Raw genomic sequence first — 19,101 nt, 5'->3', positions numbered from 1 at the left:
AAAATTGTTTTCTGCTGAAGTCAGCAAAAAGTGTAATTAAATGGTTCTTTTAATTTACATTTAATTGCTGCTCTGTAGAAGTAATTTCTTCAGTTCTTAAAAATGTATTAAGTTCCTCATTCCTTTCTTCAACTTGTTCTGTTGACCAAGGCCACTGTAGAAAATTGCCAAGGGTGCAAAACGCATCTCCTCTGCTTTCTTTGGAGTAGTTTCCAGCTCTGGTCTGTCATTTGGGGCGCCCAAAGGTGATGCTCACAGATGAATGTTGCTGGTAACTTTCCTTCGGAGACTAATTGCACTTCTCCCTTAACACAGTGTTTCCAGAAGCCCCAAGAGCTTACAGCATGACTCTGTAAACCCTATCTCTCACTTTGGCACAGTATTGTGCTGCCATTGTGCTCAGCGGACCTGCTGAAAGATTAATTACAACTGAAGAAATGTATCTTTTAACTGTCTCATTACATAAAGAATTCATAGTGAAGTTAACGTCCGCATAATTTAATGATGTACGGATTTTAATTATATAGTACGCTGTTAATTGTACAGCTATTTTTAGATCAGGCTCCTAACTTGTTCATTTAAATGAATAGCTCATATGCTTGAGGGACTAAAATACAGGCTTTCCTAGAAAGTCAGAGATTCTTGAGACCTCTGAAAAAATATTCTAAAGTGGTAGGATATTTTTATGATATTTGCCTTTCTTTACAACGAGACTGACCTATACTTTGCCTTCATTGCTTAGGTTTTCTGACACATAGAATTCAACTATTTTTGGTAATTAAAAAAAAAAAGTATAAGAAAGAGAGATCTCTGTGCTGAATAATAGACAGAAATTGAATGGCTGTGTTTACCTTGAAAGTTGTTAGGATTTTTTTCTCAGGAGAATTAGACACAAGTTATTTCTGAATAGAAGGGCTGTCCCTGGCTGTAATTAGTCACATGGGCTTAGTTCCCAGGAAATGTTTCCTTCAGTGTGCTTGAAAGTGTGTGAATTTTCATATTGTCGAACTTACCTTGAAATTTTATCTCTGTTTCCCCATCTGTCCCTCTCCTAAATTAAGAAATCTCAAGTTTAGTTTGTTCTTTTCCCATTAGATTAGGGGGCCTGCCAAAAAAAGTGTACATGTTCATGCCCATGTACTCTCTCTCTCTCTCTCTCCATGGATCCTTCCAATCCTGGGCAGCACTTTTAATGACAGAATTAACTGCTTTGTAATTATGCAGGGAGACAGACACCATGATGTGATTTGGGTCTTTGCCAGCAAATGGAAACCAGGAAATAGAAATGAGGAGGCTGCCAGTGGGAGTGATGAGAGAAGTTTCTCGAAGTCATCAGCATGCAAAGCAGAGAATTACCTGTGACTCATTGCATACTACAAACTTGGTTGTACCATTAGCCACGCTGTATCACCATTAGGAGCATCCATTTTTCTTTCTTTTTATAGAACACTAGGGGCTCAGTGCATGAAATTTGTGCATGGGAGGAGGTTCCCCTCAGCCCAGCCTGCAACCTCTCCAATCTGGGACCCCTCGGGGGATGTTCAACTGCCAGTTTAGGATTGGGCCTATACCTGCAGTCGGACAGCCCTCTCACAATCCAGGACCGCTGGCTCCTAACTGCTCACCTGCCTGCCTGCCTGATTGCCCCTAACTGACGCCCCTGCCAGCCTGGTCACCCCCAGCTGCCCGCCGCTCGCCAGCCTGGTCGCCCCCTACTGCCCCTTCTGCCGACCTGGTCACCCCTCACTGTCCTGCTCTGCCGGCCTGGTCGCCCCCAACTGCCCCCCTCTGCTAGCCTGGTTGCCCCTCACAGCCCCCCCCCCCCGCTGGCCTGGTCGCTCCAAACTACCCCCCCCTGCTGGCCTGGTCACCCCCAACTACCCCACCCTGCCAGCTTGGTCGCCCCTCACGGCCCCCCATGCTGGCCTGGTCACCCTTCAACTGCCCCCCCCTTTGCTGGCCTAGTCACCCCTCACTGCCCCCCTCTACCGGCCTGTTCGCCCCTCACTGCCCCCCCTGCCGGCCTGGTTGCCGCCAACTGTGCTCCCTGCCGGCCTGTTCACCCCTCACTGCCCCCCCCCTGCCGGCCTGGTTGCTGCCAACTATGCTCCCTGCCAGCCTTGTCGCCCCTCACTGCCCCCACTGTCACCCTGGTCACCCCATGCAGCCTGCTGTTCAGTTGTTTGGTCGTCCCTCACTAACCCCCCTGCCGGCCTGGTTGCCCCATTCAGCCTGTTGGGTAGTCCGTTCAGCTGTTTCGGATGTGACGGCCCCTGGCTCTTTACATATATAGATAAGACACTCGTGAACCTGCCAGGTTTTCTAGTTACCCCAACAAATTTTGGTAGAACTTTGTTGCCTTTAACTTTCTCTCCTGACTTTGAGCTGGAGTGTTCTCTTTACCTGTGACTCCATTGTCAATGTCATCTGACATACTGAGCCCCAATAAGCTTAGACAAGAGTGTTCAACTTCATTATATGGCCCTATATTTGCTCTAAATGGAGCACTAAAGAGTCTTGAAACTTTAATTGCTACTTTGAATTGGAGGGATATCTAGGAGGGAGGAGGGAATACCAATGGAAAACTTGAGTTTAGTTCTTATAAGTATGATGCATTTATATAGAATGTATCACACCACCTTTGAATAATGTGGAAATAGTGCTAGGGAAGAATAGTATACTAATTGTGAGCTTAACTGGCTAAGTTAATATCTTGGCTCCACCACTGACTAGGAATGACACTTTGGACAAATTATTTAAATTCCTAGTGACTCAGTTTTTTCATTTCTAAGATGGTGATAGCAATCTTATAGGTACATTCTGAAAATTCGGTGAGTTAGTACATGTGAAGGGCTTAGAATGGTGCGTGATACATGTAAGTACTCAGTCAATGTTAGCTGCTGTTCCTTTACAGAAGTGGACCTTTCTGAGTGTTCACCTGACTTTATACAACTATTAAACTAGTATTTCTGAGATTTTAGAAATTTGGGTACATTTACAGTTTTTGCCATATTCACATAGCACTACACATCTATAATAATAAAAGCGTAATATGCTAATTAGACTGGTTGACCTTCTGGATGAAGCCGGGGCTGCGAGGGAAGCCCGGGTCCCTGGTGCCAGGGGGAAGCTGGTGCCGGCAGCCGGGGGAAGGAAGGCCTACTCTTGCATGAATTTCATGCATCGGGCCTCTAGTACTAATAATAAATATACAGTATTTACTTGATACTTTTAAAAAGGTCACTTAATTATGTTTTTAAAGGAAATTAATACATCTACTTCAAATGATAAACTAGAATTTCTTGTCATAAATAAAAAGTATTTATTAAAATAATACATAATTGTTAAAGAAAAAATTGTTTTGCGTACTACTAAAGTCATCTCACATGTGTTAAGCACACTTCTTTTCAGGAGACAAGGCATTAGATGTTGTCAGCATTTAAAGACCTATTGTGTCCTGTATCCTTTAAGTCTAAATTTTCTGAAAACAATAAAGAAAAAAGTATCCTCATTCATAGTGAGGAAAGCTCAAATTAAATCAAACCTATTTGACTACCAACCCTAGATATACTAGTAATATTAGGGAATATAGGCAGGGCTTGGATTTGAGTAGTTTATTAATAATTCAGTCAACAATTTACTGAGTAAATTTTGTACAGAGCAATTTTGAGGTGAAAAGAGAGAAACAGTTCTGCTTTAAAGCTATGTACCAGATATCCTGACACAAACGGTTCCCTAGTCCTCCATGCGAACCATGCAGTCGCAAAGGGGGTGACATTTCATAAATAGATATACCGTGTACCTGTGGCAATAAAATTTCATGGGGGGGGGTGGAATTAAGGAAAAAATGTCTTAAAGTCTACTTAGGTGGGCTATAATGGGGAAAAAATATTTTTAAAGGTTAAAAGCATTAATGTAGACCAAATGTAGGGCCATATAAAGCAAAGCTTGAAATCTGAAACCTTAGAACTTCAGAACCAGAAATAGACTTGTAAAAATTATTTCTTATCTCCTTGGGGTGACTGCAAGAATGAGCCTAAATGTTCACTTAAAAGCCCCCGGATGCTTAAAGATAGCATTGAGGGAATGTGGCATCTTTTTAAAATACTATGCTAAATATTTCTTTTTCAGATTTTAAAAAATGTGTCATGGTTCCAAGTCTTCCCATTCTGATCAATCTCCTGTGAACAGATCACAAAGCAATATTCTATCAAGTGCCAAATGATTGGTAGACACAATGAGTTCACTCCATTCCATAATAAGCATTGGAAAATTAAGGGGAAAATTTATGGGAGGAGATGAGAATTGAACTGGGATTTGAAGTTTTGGCCAAAAGAACATTCTTGATTTGGAGGATGAAGTTGAGGGTTGGTGGGAGAGGTGGAATTGAGTATAGTTCTGCCATTATTCGGGTGCTTAATAAATATTTGTCAAATATATGTTTGTTGAGTAAGAGAGTGATTATAGAGCTGTAAGTTGCCTGAGACAAGCAAAGTATAGTAACATGTACCCACCATTATAGTATACAGACTATTTTCACTGCCCTAAAAAGTCACCTGTGCTGCACCTATTCATCCCTCTCACCCCCTCCCCAGAGCCCCTGGAAACCACTGATATTGTTGCTGTCTATAGTTTTGGCTTTTCCAGAATGTCATATAGTTGGAATCATACAGCATGTAGCCCTTTCAGACTGGTTTCTTTCACTTAGTCATAAGCACTTAAGATTCCTCTATGTCTTCTCATGGCTTGATAGCACATTTCTTTTTTGTGCCAAAAACATTGTCATTTTTGGCAATTATTAATAAAGCTGCTAGAAATAAAAATTTAAAAAAAGAATCTGTCAGTGTGAATCCTCATGCTTTGGAGATATTGTCCTCTTGCCCTTACCTAGTGCTTTTAAATTTGATGACTCTAGTTCAAGATTATGTGCTAGTTAGAGAGCAGAATTTAATGTGTCCCTATAGGATTCTCTAATGTTAAAAGATGTTTCTTATTCACGTTGTCAAATGAGATCAGACGGCTTTAAAAATCACTTCTGTGCAGTGGGAGAGCTAGTGGGCTGCCTGGAATTCTTGAGGAATAGTTCCAACTGTGCAAGAGTAAGTAGGCTCCTGTGGGCCACTGGCAACATGGAAATTATCCAGAGAAGACTAACAGGCCAACTCCTATGGAGATCTAACTTGGGACATTCCTGACCTTGATGTCCAAAGGTCTTAAACCAGCACTCGAACAAAAGATTGCATTTTAGCCGGTATTTTTAGGCTTTGCTCAGCCTCTGGAGCAGCCACATGAGGAGGCAAATCTCTGAGTGTACATTGGGAGTCCTGCCAACAGCAGCTGCCTTCCCCATCCAGCTGTTCAACCGCAGGGATTGTTTTTCTTCAGTGGAGGGAGAAGTAGGTTCTAACACTCTCCATCTGTCTGCACATTGAAAGACTTTTCTTTCAATATAGCCTATCTTGTCTCTGTCCCTGTACTGTTTTTCCCTCACTTCATCCTTCTGTCCTGACTGCTGCCACCGAATATACAATCAGCCCGATGTTCGTTCACTTATCATGCTTACACCTATTTGCAGCCTTGAATCAGAGCTCCCAAATATATATGGTCTTGTCTTGGTCTTGGTTCAGCTATAACCTCGTCAAAATGCACTCTTTGCAGTGGGTAGGACTTGTAGGACCTTAAGAGTACAGAGGGTTCATCTGCTTATTTGCCTCACTTCCTTTCAGCAGTAGTTGGCCACTTACCTGAGCTGAGGAAAGGAAGAGTTATAAAAATGGGTGTGATGTCAGTGCTTTTATTTTTGGGAGTTGTGGGGGATCTTCACTTGCTCGATGGCTGGTGCTTGAAATGTCCTGAGTTAGGGGGAGAAAATCCTTTTCTCATCTTTGATATAGGTAAGACTTAAAATACACCCTCACCCCTCCCCACCCCATGGTGTGATAACACTTAAGCTAATGCACAGAAACCTGTAACGGACTTCTACCAGGTTTTTTTCAGAGAACAGTTTTGATGATGGATTGTGTACTGGGGGATCGTAAAGGGGTGGGGCGGGGAAGGCTATAAGAAGGGATAATCCAACATTATCAAATTTTGCCTGTTGAACAGACTCACTTCTGGCTGTCTCTCCAAGGCTGTGGCAAAGTATACTTGGTTAGGGCAGGCTCTTGACTCCGTACACATCTCATACAGTCTTTCTTTTTTCACTCTCTTGACAATGTAAAATAAAGAGTGATCTATTTATTGATAATGCAATGTTGGGATGCAGAAATCAGGCCACACCATGATCTAACACCAACCAAAGCAACAGTATAACAACTGTAAGAGCCCAAGCCTGAAATGGCATGTTAAGTGCTTTTCCTGTGCTATTTTATTTCATCTCCACAAGAACCCGGCAAAGTAAGTGCCAGTGTTATGCTCTTTTACAGACGCGGGAACTGAAGGCCACAGACAGTAATTAACTTGTTGAGACAACATAGCTAGTAGATGGAAGAGCCAGTCCTCAAACCAAGCCTGCGTGATTCTAGGCTGTGCTCCATAACCACTGTCCCATGTTGCCTCTCCATTTCAAAGTATGAGACTGCATAGCATTCTGAGTTCACCTTGTTTTAGAAAGTATGTTGTTTTTTTCTATTTTTAGTTTTGGTTTAATGAATTTATTGCTGTAACATTGGTTAATAAAATTATTTAGGTTTCAGGTGTACAGTTTCATCATACATCATCTGTATATTGTATTGTGTGTTTACCACCCCAAGTTAAGTCTCCCTGCATCCCCATTTATCTACCCCTCCCTCTGGTAATCAGCATGCTGTTGTCTGTGTCTATGAGTTTTATTTTGTTTTATTAATCCCTTCACCTTTTTCAGCCAGCACCCCCAAACATGTTCTCCTCTAACATGTCATTCTGTTTTCTGTATCTATGAGTCTGCTTCTATTTTGTTAGTTCCTTTTTTTCATTAGATTCCATATATGAGTGAAATCATATGGGACTTGTCTTTCTCTGACTGGCTTATTTCACTTAGTATAATAGTCTCCAGGTCCATCCATGCTGTTGCAAAAGGTAAGATTTCCTTCTTTTTATGGCCCAGTAGTATTCCATTGTGTAAATGTACCACAGTTTCCTTATCCACTCATCTACTGATGGACACTTGGGCTGCTTCCAAATCTTGACTATTGTTATAAAAATAAACAACCTGTAATGAACATAGGGCTGCATATATTCTTTTGAATTAATGTTTCAGGTTTCTTCAGATATATTCCCAGAAGTGGAATCGCTGGGTCATAAGGCAGTTCTATTTTTAGTTTTTTGAGGTAGCTTCATATTGCTTTCCACAGTGGCTATACCAATCTGCATTTTCTTCACATCCTTGCCAACACTTGTTATTTGTTGTTTTTATTGATGATAGCCATTCTGACAGGTGTGAGGTGATATCTCCTTGTGGATTTAATTTGTATTTCTCTGATGACTAGTGGCATTGAGCATCTTTTCACATGATGTTGGCCATCTGAATGTCCTCTTTGAAAAAGTCTTTTCAGGTCCTTTGCTTATTTTTTAATTGGATTGTTTGATTTTTTTTGGTGTGTGTGTGTGTTGAGTTGTATAAATTCTTTATACATTTTGGATATTAACCCCTTATCAGATGTATCATTGGTGAATATGTTCTCCCAGTCAGGGGGTTGTCTTTTCATTTTGTTGATGGTTTCCTTTGCAGTGCAAAAACTTTTTAGTGTGATGTAGTCCGATTTGTTTATTTTTTATTTTGTTTCTCTTGCTGGAGGAGATATATCAGAAAAAATATTCCTATGAGAAATGTCTGAGATTTTATTGCCTGTGTTTTCTTCTGTTTGTTGTTGTTGTTGTTGTTGTTGTTTTTGGTTTCGAGTTTAACATTTAAGTATTTAATCCATTTTGTATGGTGTAAGAAGGTGGTCTAGTTTCACTTTTTTGCACATATTTGTTCAATTTTCTTAGCATCACTTATTTTCTATCCTTACCCTATTGTATATTTTTGCCTCCTTTGTCAAATATTAATTGACCATAAAGATATGGGTTTATTTCTGGGCTCTCTATTTTTTTCCATTGATCTGTATGTCTGTTTTTATGATAGTACCAAGCTGTTTGTGATTACTATGGCCTTGTAGTATACTTTGATATCAGGTAGCGTGATTCCTCCAACTTTGTTCTTTTTTTCTGAAGATTGCTGTGGCTATTCAGGGTGTTTTGTGGTTCCATGTAAATTTTTGGAATATTTGTTCTAGTTCTATGAAATATGCCATTGGTATCTTGATAGGAATTGTGTTGAATATACAGGTTGCTTTGGGTAATAAGGATGATTTAATGATGTTAATACTTCCAGTCCATGAACATGGTATATGTTTCCACTTATTTGTATCTTCTTCATTTTCTTTCGTTACTGTCTTATAATTTTCCAAGGTCTTTTACATCCTTGGTTAAATTTTTTCCATGTATTCTATTTTATTTTATTTTTTATGCAATTGTAAATGGAATTGTTTTCTTTAATTTCTTTTTCTGATAGTTTATTATTGTTGTATAAAAAAAGCAATTGATTCCTGGATATTTACTTTGTATCCTGCTACTTTACTGAATTCATTTATCAGTTCTAGTAGTTTTTGTGTGGAATCTTTAGGGTTCTCTACATACAGTATCATGTCACCTGCAAATAATGACAGTTTTCTTTCTTTTCCCATTTGAATGCCTTTTATTTTCTTCTTCTTGTCTACTTACTGTGGCTAGAACTTCCAGTACTATGTTGAATAAGAATGGAGAAAACAAACATCCTTGTCTTGATCTCCATCTTAAGGTAAACACTTGTAGTTTTTGCCAGTTGAGTATGACATTGTCTGTAGATTTCCCGTATATGGCTTTTATTACATTGAAGCATGTGAAGAACGAAAAGAATAGTTTTGGAAAAACAAAAATAAAATTTAGAAATGGGATAATTGTCTTTGAAGTTAAAAACTCATTACATGAATGATGTATTAGATTAGAACAAAAATTAATGAATTATAGGATGGATTTAAGGAAAACACTTTTAGTATAAACACACGAGATGAAGAGATCAGGAAACATAGGGGACAGAATAAGGTCTCCCAGTACATCTCCTATAAGAGCTCCAGAGTGACTGAAGGAAGGAGGCCGATGCTGTAATGGCTCAAAATTTTAAAGACTTGTTTAAGTCTTTTATCATTAGGTTCATGAAACATAGCTAATTCCAAACAGGTTAAAGAAAAAGTGCCACACTTAGGTGCACAGTGATGAAACTATTGAATATCAAAGAGTAATCTAAAAGGAACCAGAGATAAAAAATAAATCACTTATATAGGAATTACTGTCAGATTGATAGTAGAGTTCTTATCAGTAACAGATGTTAATAAATAAAGAAACAAACAAACAAAAAACACAGATGTTAAGAGACAGTGAAATCATATCTTCAAAGGGTTGGAGTAAAATGACAGTCTATAATTCAGTACCCAGCTATATTATCATTCAAGAGTGAGAATGAAGTAAAAATATTTTCAAGCAAGGCAAGACTAAGAGATTTTACTACTCAGTAATCCCAGCTGAAATAACTAATAAATGTGGTGCATCGGTAGCAATATCCAATTTTTAGATCTTGAATCAGAAAGTAGAAATTAAGAAGCAATGCTGAAAAAGGAAATTGGTGACATGCTGATAAATCTAAATAAAAACAAGCATTGGATGTTTTAAAAAATGGAAAGAGACTGTATTAGTCAAGGTTCTCCAGAGAAACAGAACGATAGGGTGTATATGTTATGTGTGTATATGTGTGTGTGTGTGTGTGTGCGCGCGTGTGCGCGCGCACGCGTGCGTGTAGAGCGAGAGGGATGGAGGAGATATTTATTATAAGAAATTGGCTTCCATGATCGTAGAAAATGATAATTCCTAAGCTTTACAGTTGGCAAGCTGGAGATTCAGGAAAGCCAATGGAGTAAGTCCAGCCCAAAGGTCTGCTGGCTTGAGACCCAGGAGAAGCCAATATAAAGGCAGGACAGTACTAATGCTCCCGCGTGAAGGTCATCAGGCATAGAGACTTCTTTTCTGCTCAGTCTTTTTGTCCTAGTCAGGCCTTTAAGTGAGCAGATAAGGCTCACCCATACAAGGAGGGCCATTTCCTTTACCCAATCTACTGATTCAACTGTTAAGCTCATCCAGAAACACTCTTCCAGACACACCCAGAGTAATGTTGGACCAAATTTTTAGGCCTCTTCTGGCCCAGTTAATTTGACATAAAGTTAACCATCCCAAAATCAACTGGGAAATTGTTTCTGTGGACAAGTTGTTTGGACAAAAATAATAAATACAATAACATGTAGGTTGATCAGGGAGTGGGGGCTTCCTGATTGGAGTAAGTGCATTCTAAGCTGTTTAGAATTTTTTTGGAGAGGACTTCTAAAGAAATAGACATAAACTGTATTATTTGCAAGTGAATAAAAAGAGAAATGAGGAATAAAAAAAATTAAGCTACTTGATGGTCATAGTAAATGGGAAAGAGAGAGGGAAGAGAATGGTTAGCAGAACATGGGAAATAAGAGGGTAAACATAATTCTGAATGTGTCAGTTACAAGTAGATAATTTCATATCTAGTTTTGAAAAAGTTAGTAACAATATAGATTTAAATACTACAGCTAAAAATCTTGAGCTCTGGCTGGGTGGCTCAGTTGGCTGGAGCATCATTCCCTACACCAAGAAGATTTCGGATTCAGTTCCTAGTCAGTGCACTTACCTAGGCTGCAGGTTTGCTCCCTGGTGGGGCAACTAGGGGAGATTGATGCTTCTCTCACATTGATGTCTCTTTCTCCCTCTTCCTCTTCCCACCCCCTTCCTCTCTCTTTAAAAATCAATAAAAACATATCCTTAGGTGAGGATTAAAAAATGTATATTGACCTACTTGATATACCTGAAACCTGTACCTCAAAAATAGGAGATTCAATATTTTTTTAATATATTTTCATTGATTTCAGAGAGAAAGGAAGAGGGAGAGAGAGATGGAAACATCAATGGTGAGAGAGAATCATTGATCCGCTGCCTTCTTTTTTTTTTTTTTAAATATATTTATTGGTTTCAGAGAGGAAGGGAGAAGGAGAAAGAGATGGAAACATCAATGATTAGAGAATCATTGATCGGCTGCCTCCTGCATGCCCCCTACTGGGGATTGAGCCCGCAACCCAAGCATATGCTCTTGCAGGACTCGAACCTGGGACCCTTCAGTCCGCAGGCTGACGCTTTATCCACTGAGCCAAGGCGGCTAGTGCTGATCTGCTGCCTTCTGCACGCCCCCTACTGGGGATCGAGCCCACAACCCAGGCATGTGCTCTTGACAGGAATCAAACCCGGGACCCTTCAGTTCACAGGCCAACACTCTATCCACTGAACCAAACCGGCTAGGGCGATTCAGTAGTTTTTTAAAGACACAAAACATTTGTAAAAATTGTTTGCATATAAAAACACAAAGGAAGTAAAATACCCCAAAATTAACATAAACAGTACATACTTTGACCATGATGTAATCAAATTAGAAATATAAAAAATTGAAATACCTTTTAAAATAATTTATCAATCAAAGATGAAATATGGAAACTATAAAATGTTTATAAATGACAACAAAACTTTTGGCATGTAGTTAAAGCAGAATTAATTATAAAGCAGGAAAAATTATAGAAATTATTATTTTTTATTATTATTATTATTTTATTTTTTTTGCAGAGTAACTAGTTTATTCAAACTATTGGACAGAGCTCCCACCATGGAAGCTGAGCCTTGGAGCTGAACAGGGTGGGGATGACCAGGTATCAGAAGGTAAAGGAGCTTAGCTGAGCAGCAGGAGCTGCATTAGGGCCAGGGCCAGCAGGAGAGGCCAGGCCCCATGGAACCCAGCTCCACTCATGGCCTCAGCATAGAACCTGGCCACCTCCTTGTTGGGGTTGCCCTGGGCCAGGTCAAACAAACCACATCTGGATGCAGTGGGTACTGCCTCGGCTGTTGTTGCTGACTTTATAGGAGTAACTCCAGATTTCATTTCACAGAGCAGCAGTGTGGGGAAGTAGAAGTCAAAGCGGTGGCAGGCAGCCTTCGCTGGGCACTCTTTAGATCCGAGGTCCAGTTCCAGCCCTTGTGCCAGTTACTCTTGCAGGTGTAGGAGGTGCGACAGTCTTCCCATCAGCTCTCACAGTCCTCTTTGCACAGGGGTACATGCAGGATCCTCTCTGTGCCGGCTCAGGTTCACCTCCTGGGTCCAGGGCCCCAGGTTGGAGCACTCATACAGGCAGGTGTCCTGGATGAAGTGGCGCTTGCAGGCGGGTTTCATCAGGCCAGAGTGGTCCCAGTTGAATTTGTACAGGTAGGAAACATCTTTATGGCTTCCTTGCTGTGTTGACAGAGCAGGCATTCTTCTTCCAGGGACTGCACTGCTCATGCAGCTTGTCCTCCGGGCTTGGCTTTTCCTTGTGTTGCTTGGCACCCATGCAGACATTGAGAAGCTCAGTCCTGGGCCCGGCTGCCCATCCTTCAGCCCGCCACACCAGAAGGAGCCACAGCTGTGTTGTCATCATTTGAGCCATGTCAGACCCTGAAGGAAGAGCTGTAGTCAGTGACTTATAGAGATTATTATGCTAAGTGAAATAAGCCAGTCATAGAAAGACAAATACCATATGATCTCACTTATATATGGAATCTAATGAACAAAATAGACTGATGAACAAATTAGAAACAGAGGCATGGATACATGGAACAGACTGACAGCTGTGAGGAGGGGGAGAGGAACTAGATGAAAGAAGGTGAAGGGATTAGCCAAAGAGCTTATATGCATAACCCATAGACACAGACAACAGTGTGGTGATGGCCATAGGAAAGGGGATGCGGGGTCTGGGTGGATGTGGGCAAAGGGCAGATGGGGGCAGGGTGGAGAAGGGGACATCTGTAATAGTGTCAACAATTTTTAAAAAGTATATGTTAAAATCAAACATTGAAAACTTATTCAATAAAAGTAGTTAGCAAAAGAATAATGTAGCAAATTCAAAGTAGAAAGCAGGGAAGTAATGATCACAAAAACATAAATGAAATGTAATAGTAGAGAGAATCAACAAAACCAAAGTTTGTTTCTAGAACACAGTAATAAATCAACCTCTAGGAAGACTGATACATTTAAAAAGTTTACAAAAAATAATATTAGAGTATTTAAAGTAAATTTAAATCAGAGTGGTGGATGGGTAGATGTTTATTATATCAGGCTCCAGACTTCTTTTTGTTAGAAATATTTCACACTTAAAAATAGCAAAATCTTTCTTTAGGTATTGTGCCTTAGTCCAGGCATTGCCTGTTGCCTGTCCTCTAGCTTTAACAGGTACCAGCTCTGTCCTATTCTTAAGCATCTAGCTCCACGTGACTCATGCATTCCTGCTTTGCACATGCTTGGTGGGAAGATGAAGCAGTAGCAGGTAAACTATGAAATCAACAGAATAAATGCCTCTGGCAGAGGTTAGGGAAAACAAGACTCCTGTCCACGAATGGTCAGAAAGATGGGTGAAGATGGACAAAGCTAGTCACTGGCCCCAGGGATAGCTTCGATGAAAGGCACAGGCTTTCTTGAGTCCTCTCATCCCCAACCCTCTCAAGATTCTCCAATTGCCTTTCCTTATCTGGTTGATATTATTGTTCATCCCTTTTGCAGTTCCAAAGCTTCAGAATATGTGTGTAAAATTAAATGTGCACTCTCTGGCTTCATCTGAGATGCAGGCATACTTTTTGCATGAATGTGGACTCAATGTATAGTTTTTACTATTCAATTTTAAATGACTGACTTCCTCTCTCAAGCTTCCTTTGATTTGAATAGTGTTCTATTCAATACATTCAAAGCATTTTTTAAAAGTTTATTGGCTATGATTCTTAAGTCTGATAAGCACACTATTCTAAAGTTTATATTGTGAGGAAAATTATGATGTCATCAGTTTCTTTTTTCTTTAATATTTCCCTTTCTTCCCTCATAAAATAAATGACCTAATTTTCTTATGTCCTAGAGTATTGTTCCTCTTCTTTTTTAAAAGGAGCCTTTGTTTTATTATTTTAGTTGATTATGAGGCCTGTAATTTTCCGTAGGATAACACTTTTGGTTATGCTGTGTGACCATTTAGATCACGTGTGGGGAACATTTTTCCTGCCAAGGGCCATTGGGATATTTATCATTCACAGGCCATACAAAATTATCCACTTAAAAATTAGCCTGCTATCTTTGGTCATACATTTAATTAACTCACCCCTAATGCCTAATGATTTGGGGGCCTTATATGGCCCTTGGGCCAGACGTTCCCCACCACTATATGGATTAACAGTTTTTCCTCACACGGTATGGGGTCTGGAAGTTAGCAGTGTAGCAGCAATGATCAGGTACAGGTACATGTGGAGAAGGTGCTATTGTTTCCTTGAGACACTGGGAGCATCATGGGTAATCTAAAAGAATGTGTCTGTCATTACTATCTGGTGACTGACTGAGTGGCAAACTAGAGAGAATAAGTCCCCTGAGGGAAGGTGACCAAATGTCTGATCGCTGCTCTCGTCCCTCGGATTCAGTTATGAAAACTGTGAGTTTACCACGTACGTTACTATAGATTGAACACTATTGCTGCAATAACCTATTCTTTTACAATAAGACAATGTGCTCTTTCATATTCCCAGTGTTTGTACCACTCATCCATGTTAATTTCCTTCAGCAATAATTTAGTCCAGCTAAAATGTATATGAAGTAAAAGCCTAATATGATTTGGTTCTTAATATTTAAATGTTAACAAAATACTAAATAACAACAAAATAGCTGTTGAAGGTATTTTCCCTAGAGAATTACACAAGAAACCTTTGAAGTAGTAAGCTCAGATAATACAGTCACTTTCTACAGATGAAGACATTGAATTTGAACCGTCCCGTATAGATAGGCCTGCGTAGGCTTCCTCGGGTGGTGATGCTCACTTGGGATTCCAAATATGGCCTCTCTACTTGCAGTACAAACACTTCTACTATGGCTGCTAAGTACATAAATGTTACTACAAGCGTGCAGTTATGTGACTAAAAGTAGGAAATAATTAAAATAATTATACTTCATATTTTTTCTTTGTGGATTCAGTACTATGCTTAAGTGAGAAAGTTGTCATTTCCTTATCTCTTCCCACAGTATTTGCTAACATTTATCACATCTGTCAGTGTTCTTATGGTACTGAACTTGATAAAGAACATAATCTAAAAAAAAAATTTTAAAGGCAAGCCAAAAATTATCTCAGAACCTGAAGGATGTAAATCTGTGGTCTATGTTTACTTCATTAATGAGGTGATTCTCCAGTATGCATTTTAGATTGTACGGACCAGACCTTAAGCCATTTTACTAAATATCTGGGAACCATTCCACTGGAGGACTTGAACGAATTGACTCCTAGTCACCACCTGCCTTAGCTTCAGGCTAGAGCAGTGATTTTTTCAACCTTTCTCATCTCATGGCACACACAAACTAATTACTAAAATTCTGCAGCACACTATATATATATATATATATATATATATATATATATATATATATTGCCAATCTGATAAAAAATAAAGGTATAATTTTGATTCATTCACACTGGATGGCTACTGTTGTGTTGGCTGGTGTCATTTTTTAAAATTTGACAGTCTAAGAGCAAAGAGGTCAGTTCCCTTGACTAAATAGTCAGGCATTGCATGTTTTAAAAATTCTTGGGGCACACAGGTTGAAAATCGCTGGTCTAGAGACTTGAATTACTCTGTTGCAGAGGATAAGGAGTATTGGCTACTTTGGTTTTCATGTGCCTACAGTAGGCAGTGAGGCCAGCATCTCCTGCCTCAATTTTCAAAGAATGTGACCTAATATAGCATCCCTCATTAGATGCCTCCCGTAGCCTCTTCTATAACAGTTCTCTGGGATAAGGTCAATGTAATTTACAATCGGATGTCAGGAGACATTTTGGAACAAAAATTCATATATAAATGTATAGATTTTTTTTTCTTATTTAAGATTCCCTCAATTGTCAGTCATTTTACCTACTTTTCTCACCTGTTAAATGGACATAACATTTTTATGGCAGCTGATGAGAATTATTTGAGAAAGGTTTAGGATTCAGAGATGCTTTCTTGGCTGAAAGTTATTTTTATTGACACCGCTAAAGTCTTTGAATCTGAGCTGCCTTCACTAAGCTTTCTATATACATAAGCTTTGTTATAAAATACTTACCTGCCAAAGGTAAATATTTTCTTTTCTGATTGCTTTGTGGTGTTTGTTTTTTTTTTTCTCCAAGTGGGCTTTTCCAAAGCTAATGTATCTGCAAAGAGACATATGCTTTAGGTCTGTACTTGTTAATTTACCTTGGAAAATATTAGGTCAGCTTCAAATCTGGCAATGTGGCTTATAAACTTGGCAAAATGGACTAATTAAAAGCTTTCCATAGATTTATAACAAGGAAGTGATTACTATCAGTAGTGTTTTCATTTTTACGGTTTGTGTATATATATAGGTATATGTCACTTCTCATGTTGCATTTAAAGTATGTTGACTGTCTGCTAACAGTTCATCTCCTTTCTTCTACAGCCTCCAAGTCTGTTATAAATAGTCTGCTACGGGACCCTTCTCAGATTCCAGATGGAGTTCTAGCAAATCAGGTCTATCAGGTATTAATCACAGCTGTCTATTTTCAGTGGCAATGCTGTTATCTGCCTAGCAGAGTAAAGGATTTTAAACCTCATTTAATTACTGTCATCATAAACTATCACTGAGGTCAGGGTGCACCGTAATGGCAATGCAATATTTGTGAGAAGAGCATTTCACTTTTTAATAGCTTGCTTTTATAGTGAATCAAAAGCATGCAATTTTTGTTTTCTGTGATTAAATCTGCACAGCCTTTTAATAGCGTGGTTTTTTTTTTTAATTCAAGGATGCTGCTTTTAGTGTGCTGCTTAACTGTAATAGTTTTTGTAGGCGCCCCACCCCAGACCCCTTCTCTTATTTGTCTGCAGTGCATCGTGAATGACTGTTGTTATGGACCGCTGGTGGACTGCATCAAACAGTATCCTTGCCCATAAAATTTTAGGTGCACAATTGACGAGCTTAGACTCAGCGGAGGAGACGTGTCTAGCTTTAACATGACATAAAGTTCTGCTTCACAAAACACATATCATACTCTTCTATTTTACATTCAATCAACTGGAGGGTCACTGCAGACCATTCTTTTCCACAGCATAAGAAAAGCCAGATCGGCCCCGGGAAGATGTCAGTTCAGCAGCTGCGCCTTCACATGCTTATTTCCAACTGCTTGGTTATCCATGAGTTTAAAGGTACAGAGTCCTTAGGCAGGTAGCATACTGGCTTGGAATGTATCTAACCATCCCAATGAACATATTTTAAAAATAGAACAAATTTCTATTTAAAATGAGCCAAATTCAGTTGAGTTTGCTAGAATAAATTTTGCCTGAAGTTAAAGGATGATGTGATTAAAATGTCGCCAGAGACCATCACATTTTAAAGGGCAGTAGACTCTCATTGCTTAAATGCTGATTAAAATCTGAGCTGTCACTTGGATCCCTAATAAACAGTTTTAGAGAAACCCGGCTAATTTTTCTCTTTGGGCTGGATTTAAGGCTAAGAAAACATGCCCAGTCTTCATTAAAGACTTTGGGATTGCTAAAGAGTTAATGCTTACTTCTTAAAACAGGATTTGAGTGGACAGTAGTGACTTCATGACATAGGACATTATTCATCAATACATTTAGTAGTATTGTGGCAACACTAAGAGTTTTAATGTAATCATTGGCTAACAATGCTACTTAAAGAGTAAATAATGGGTAATTTTCTAAATGAAAATTGTATCTATCTGAGCCCATGAGTCTCACATTTCTTTTTCTTTTTTAATATATTTTTATTGATTTCAGAGAGGAAGGGAGAGGGAGAGAGAGATAGAAACATTAATGATGAGAGAGAATCATTGATTGGCCGCCTCCTGCACAGCCCGTACTGGGGATTGATCCCACAACCTGGGCAGGTGCCCTTGCCCAGAATTGAACCCGGGACCCTTCAGTCCACAGTCTGATGCTCTATCCACTGAGCCAGAACAGCTGGTCTCTCACATTTCTTATAGTAGAACACACCCTTCCTGATACAGGCTTTTTGTTGTTGTTTTTTATAGCCCTCGCTAGTCAAGTGTGTATGTACATGCACATGCATGTTTATATTCCACCTTGATTCATAAAGGCTGAGAATCAGTAAAAAAAAATTTAAATCACGCATTTACTTTTTCATAAAGGTTAATTTTAAAAATAATATTTTTCTATTTTTATTTATTGATTCTTAGAAAAAGGGAGAGAAAGAAACATCGATTTATTGTTCCTCTTATTTATGCATTCTTTGGTTGATTCTTGTATGTGCCCTCACAGGGATTGAACCCACAGCTTAGGTGTATGGGGACGATGCTCTCACCAATTGAGCTACCCAGCCAGGGCCTAAAAATAATCTTCAAGAATATTCAGTATCTATGTCATAGGCCTTGATATATGTATTCTCCAAGTCTGTTCCTCCCAACCTAACTTAATAGAATCACAGCATTGGCATAAGCTTACCTTTTTATTAGACCAAAGTAAAACGATACTTCTATCTTCAGTGTAAAATTAATGGTAGTTAGAAGTTGTAGGAATGCCAACCTCAAGTTGCTATAGCGATCAAGTTTACCACATTCGTGTAACAACTAACACCATCTCAGAGTATCTGGGGCAGAATTACATGTTAATTTTCAAGCACATAAAATAGTTAAAAATCAATTTAAAGTTAAGGTTTTAAAAGCATAATGTCTTTTGAAGGATTGCATATTGATTTTAAATATAACTATCTAATTATATATGCATGGACTAAAGTATGAAGTCAACTGCTTTGTAAATGCCAGGAGGCTATTTTTCAGTAATAGTTGAGATGCTTACGGGAAACTAGATTGCTGTATTGCTGGCGAAGAAAATGGCTTGTGAGGTTATTTACAAGTTTTGCCCCATGGTCACTGACATACATCAATAATAGGTATCATAGAC

At 39.1% G+C, this 19,101-nt stretch overlaps 1 protein-coding gene and 1 pseudogene across 2 annotated transcripts in view; one reads left to right on the top strand and one right to left on the bottom strand.

Moving 5' to 3' along the window:
- Nucleotides 1-19,101, top strand: part of CDIN1 (CDAN1 interacting nuclease 1) — a gene marked incomplete at its 5' end in the record, with an annotated part of 219,308 nt that overhangs the window by 86,363 nt on the left and 113,844 nt on the right. Inside the window, 2 exons of the mRNA XM_081114040.1 lie at nt 16,622-16,701; nt 17,047-17,096. Coding sequence (XP_080970166.1) covers nt 16,622-16,701; nt 17,047-17,096 — 130 coding nt within the window. The remainder of the gene's footprint in view (nt 1-16,621; nt 16,702-17,046; nt 17,097-19,101) is intronic.
- Nucleotides 11,712-12,596, bottom strand: LOC308535250 (folate receptor alpha-like; annotated as a pseudogene). Its single transcript has one exon. The product of its transcript is annotated as a folate receptor alpha-like (transcript).

This window comes from Myotis nattereri (assembly GCF_964212035.1).
Source record: "Myotis nattereri genome assembly, chromosome: 1".
NCBI lineage: Eukaryota > Metazoa > Chordata > Mammalia > Chiroptera > Vespertilionidae > Myotis > Myotis nattereri.
Note: the sequence above shows the minus strand (reverse complement) of the source record. Positions and strands in the feature narration are given on the sequence as shown.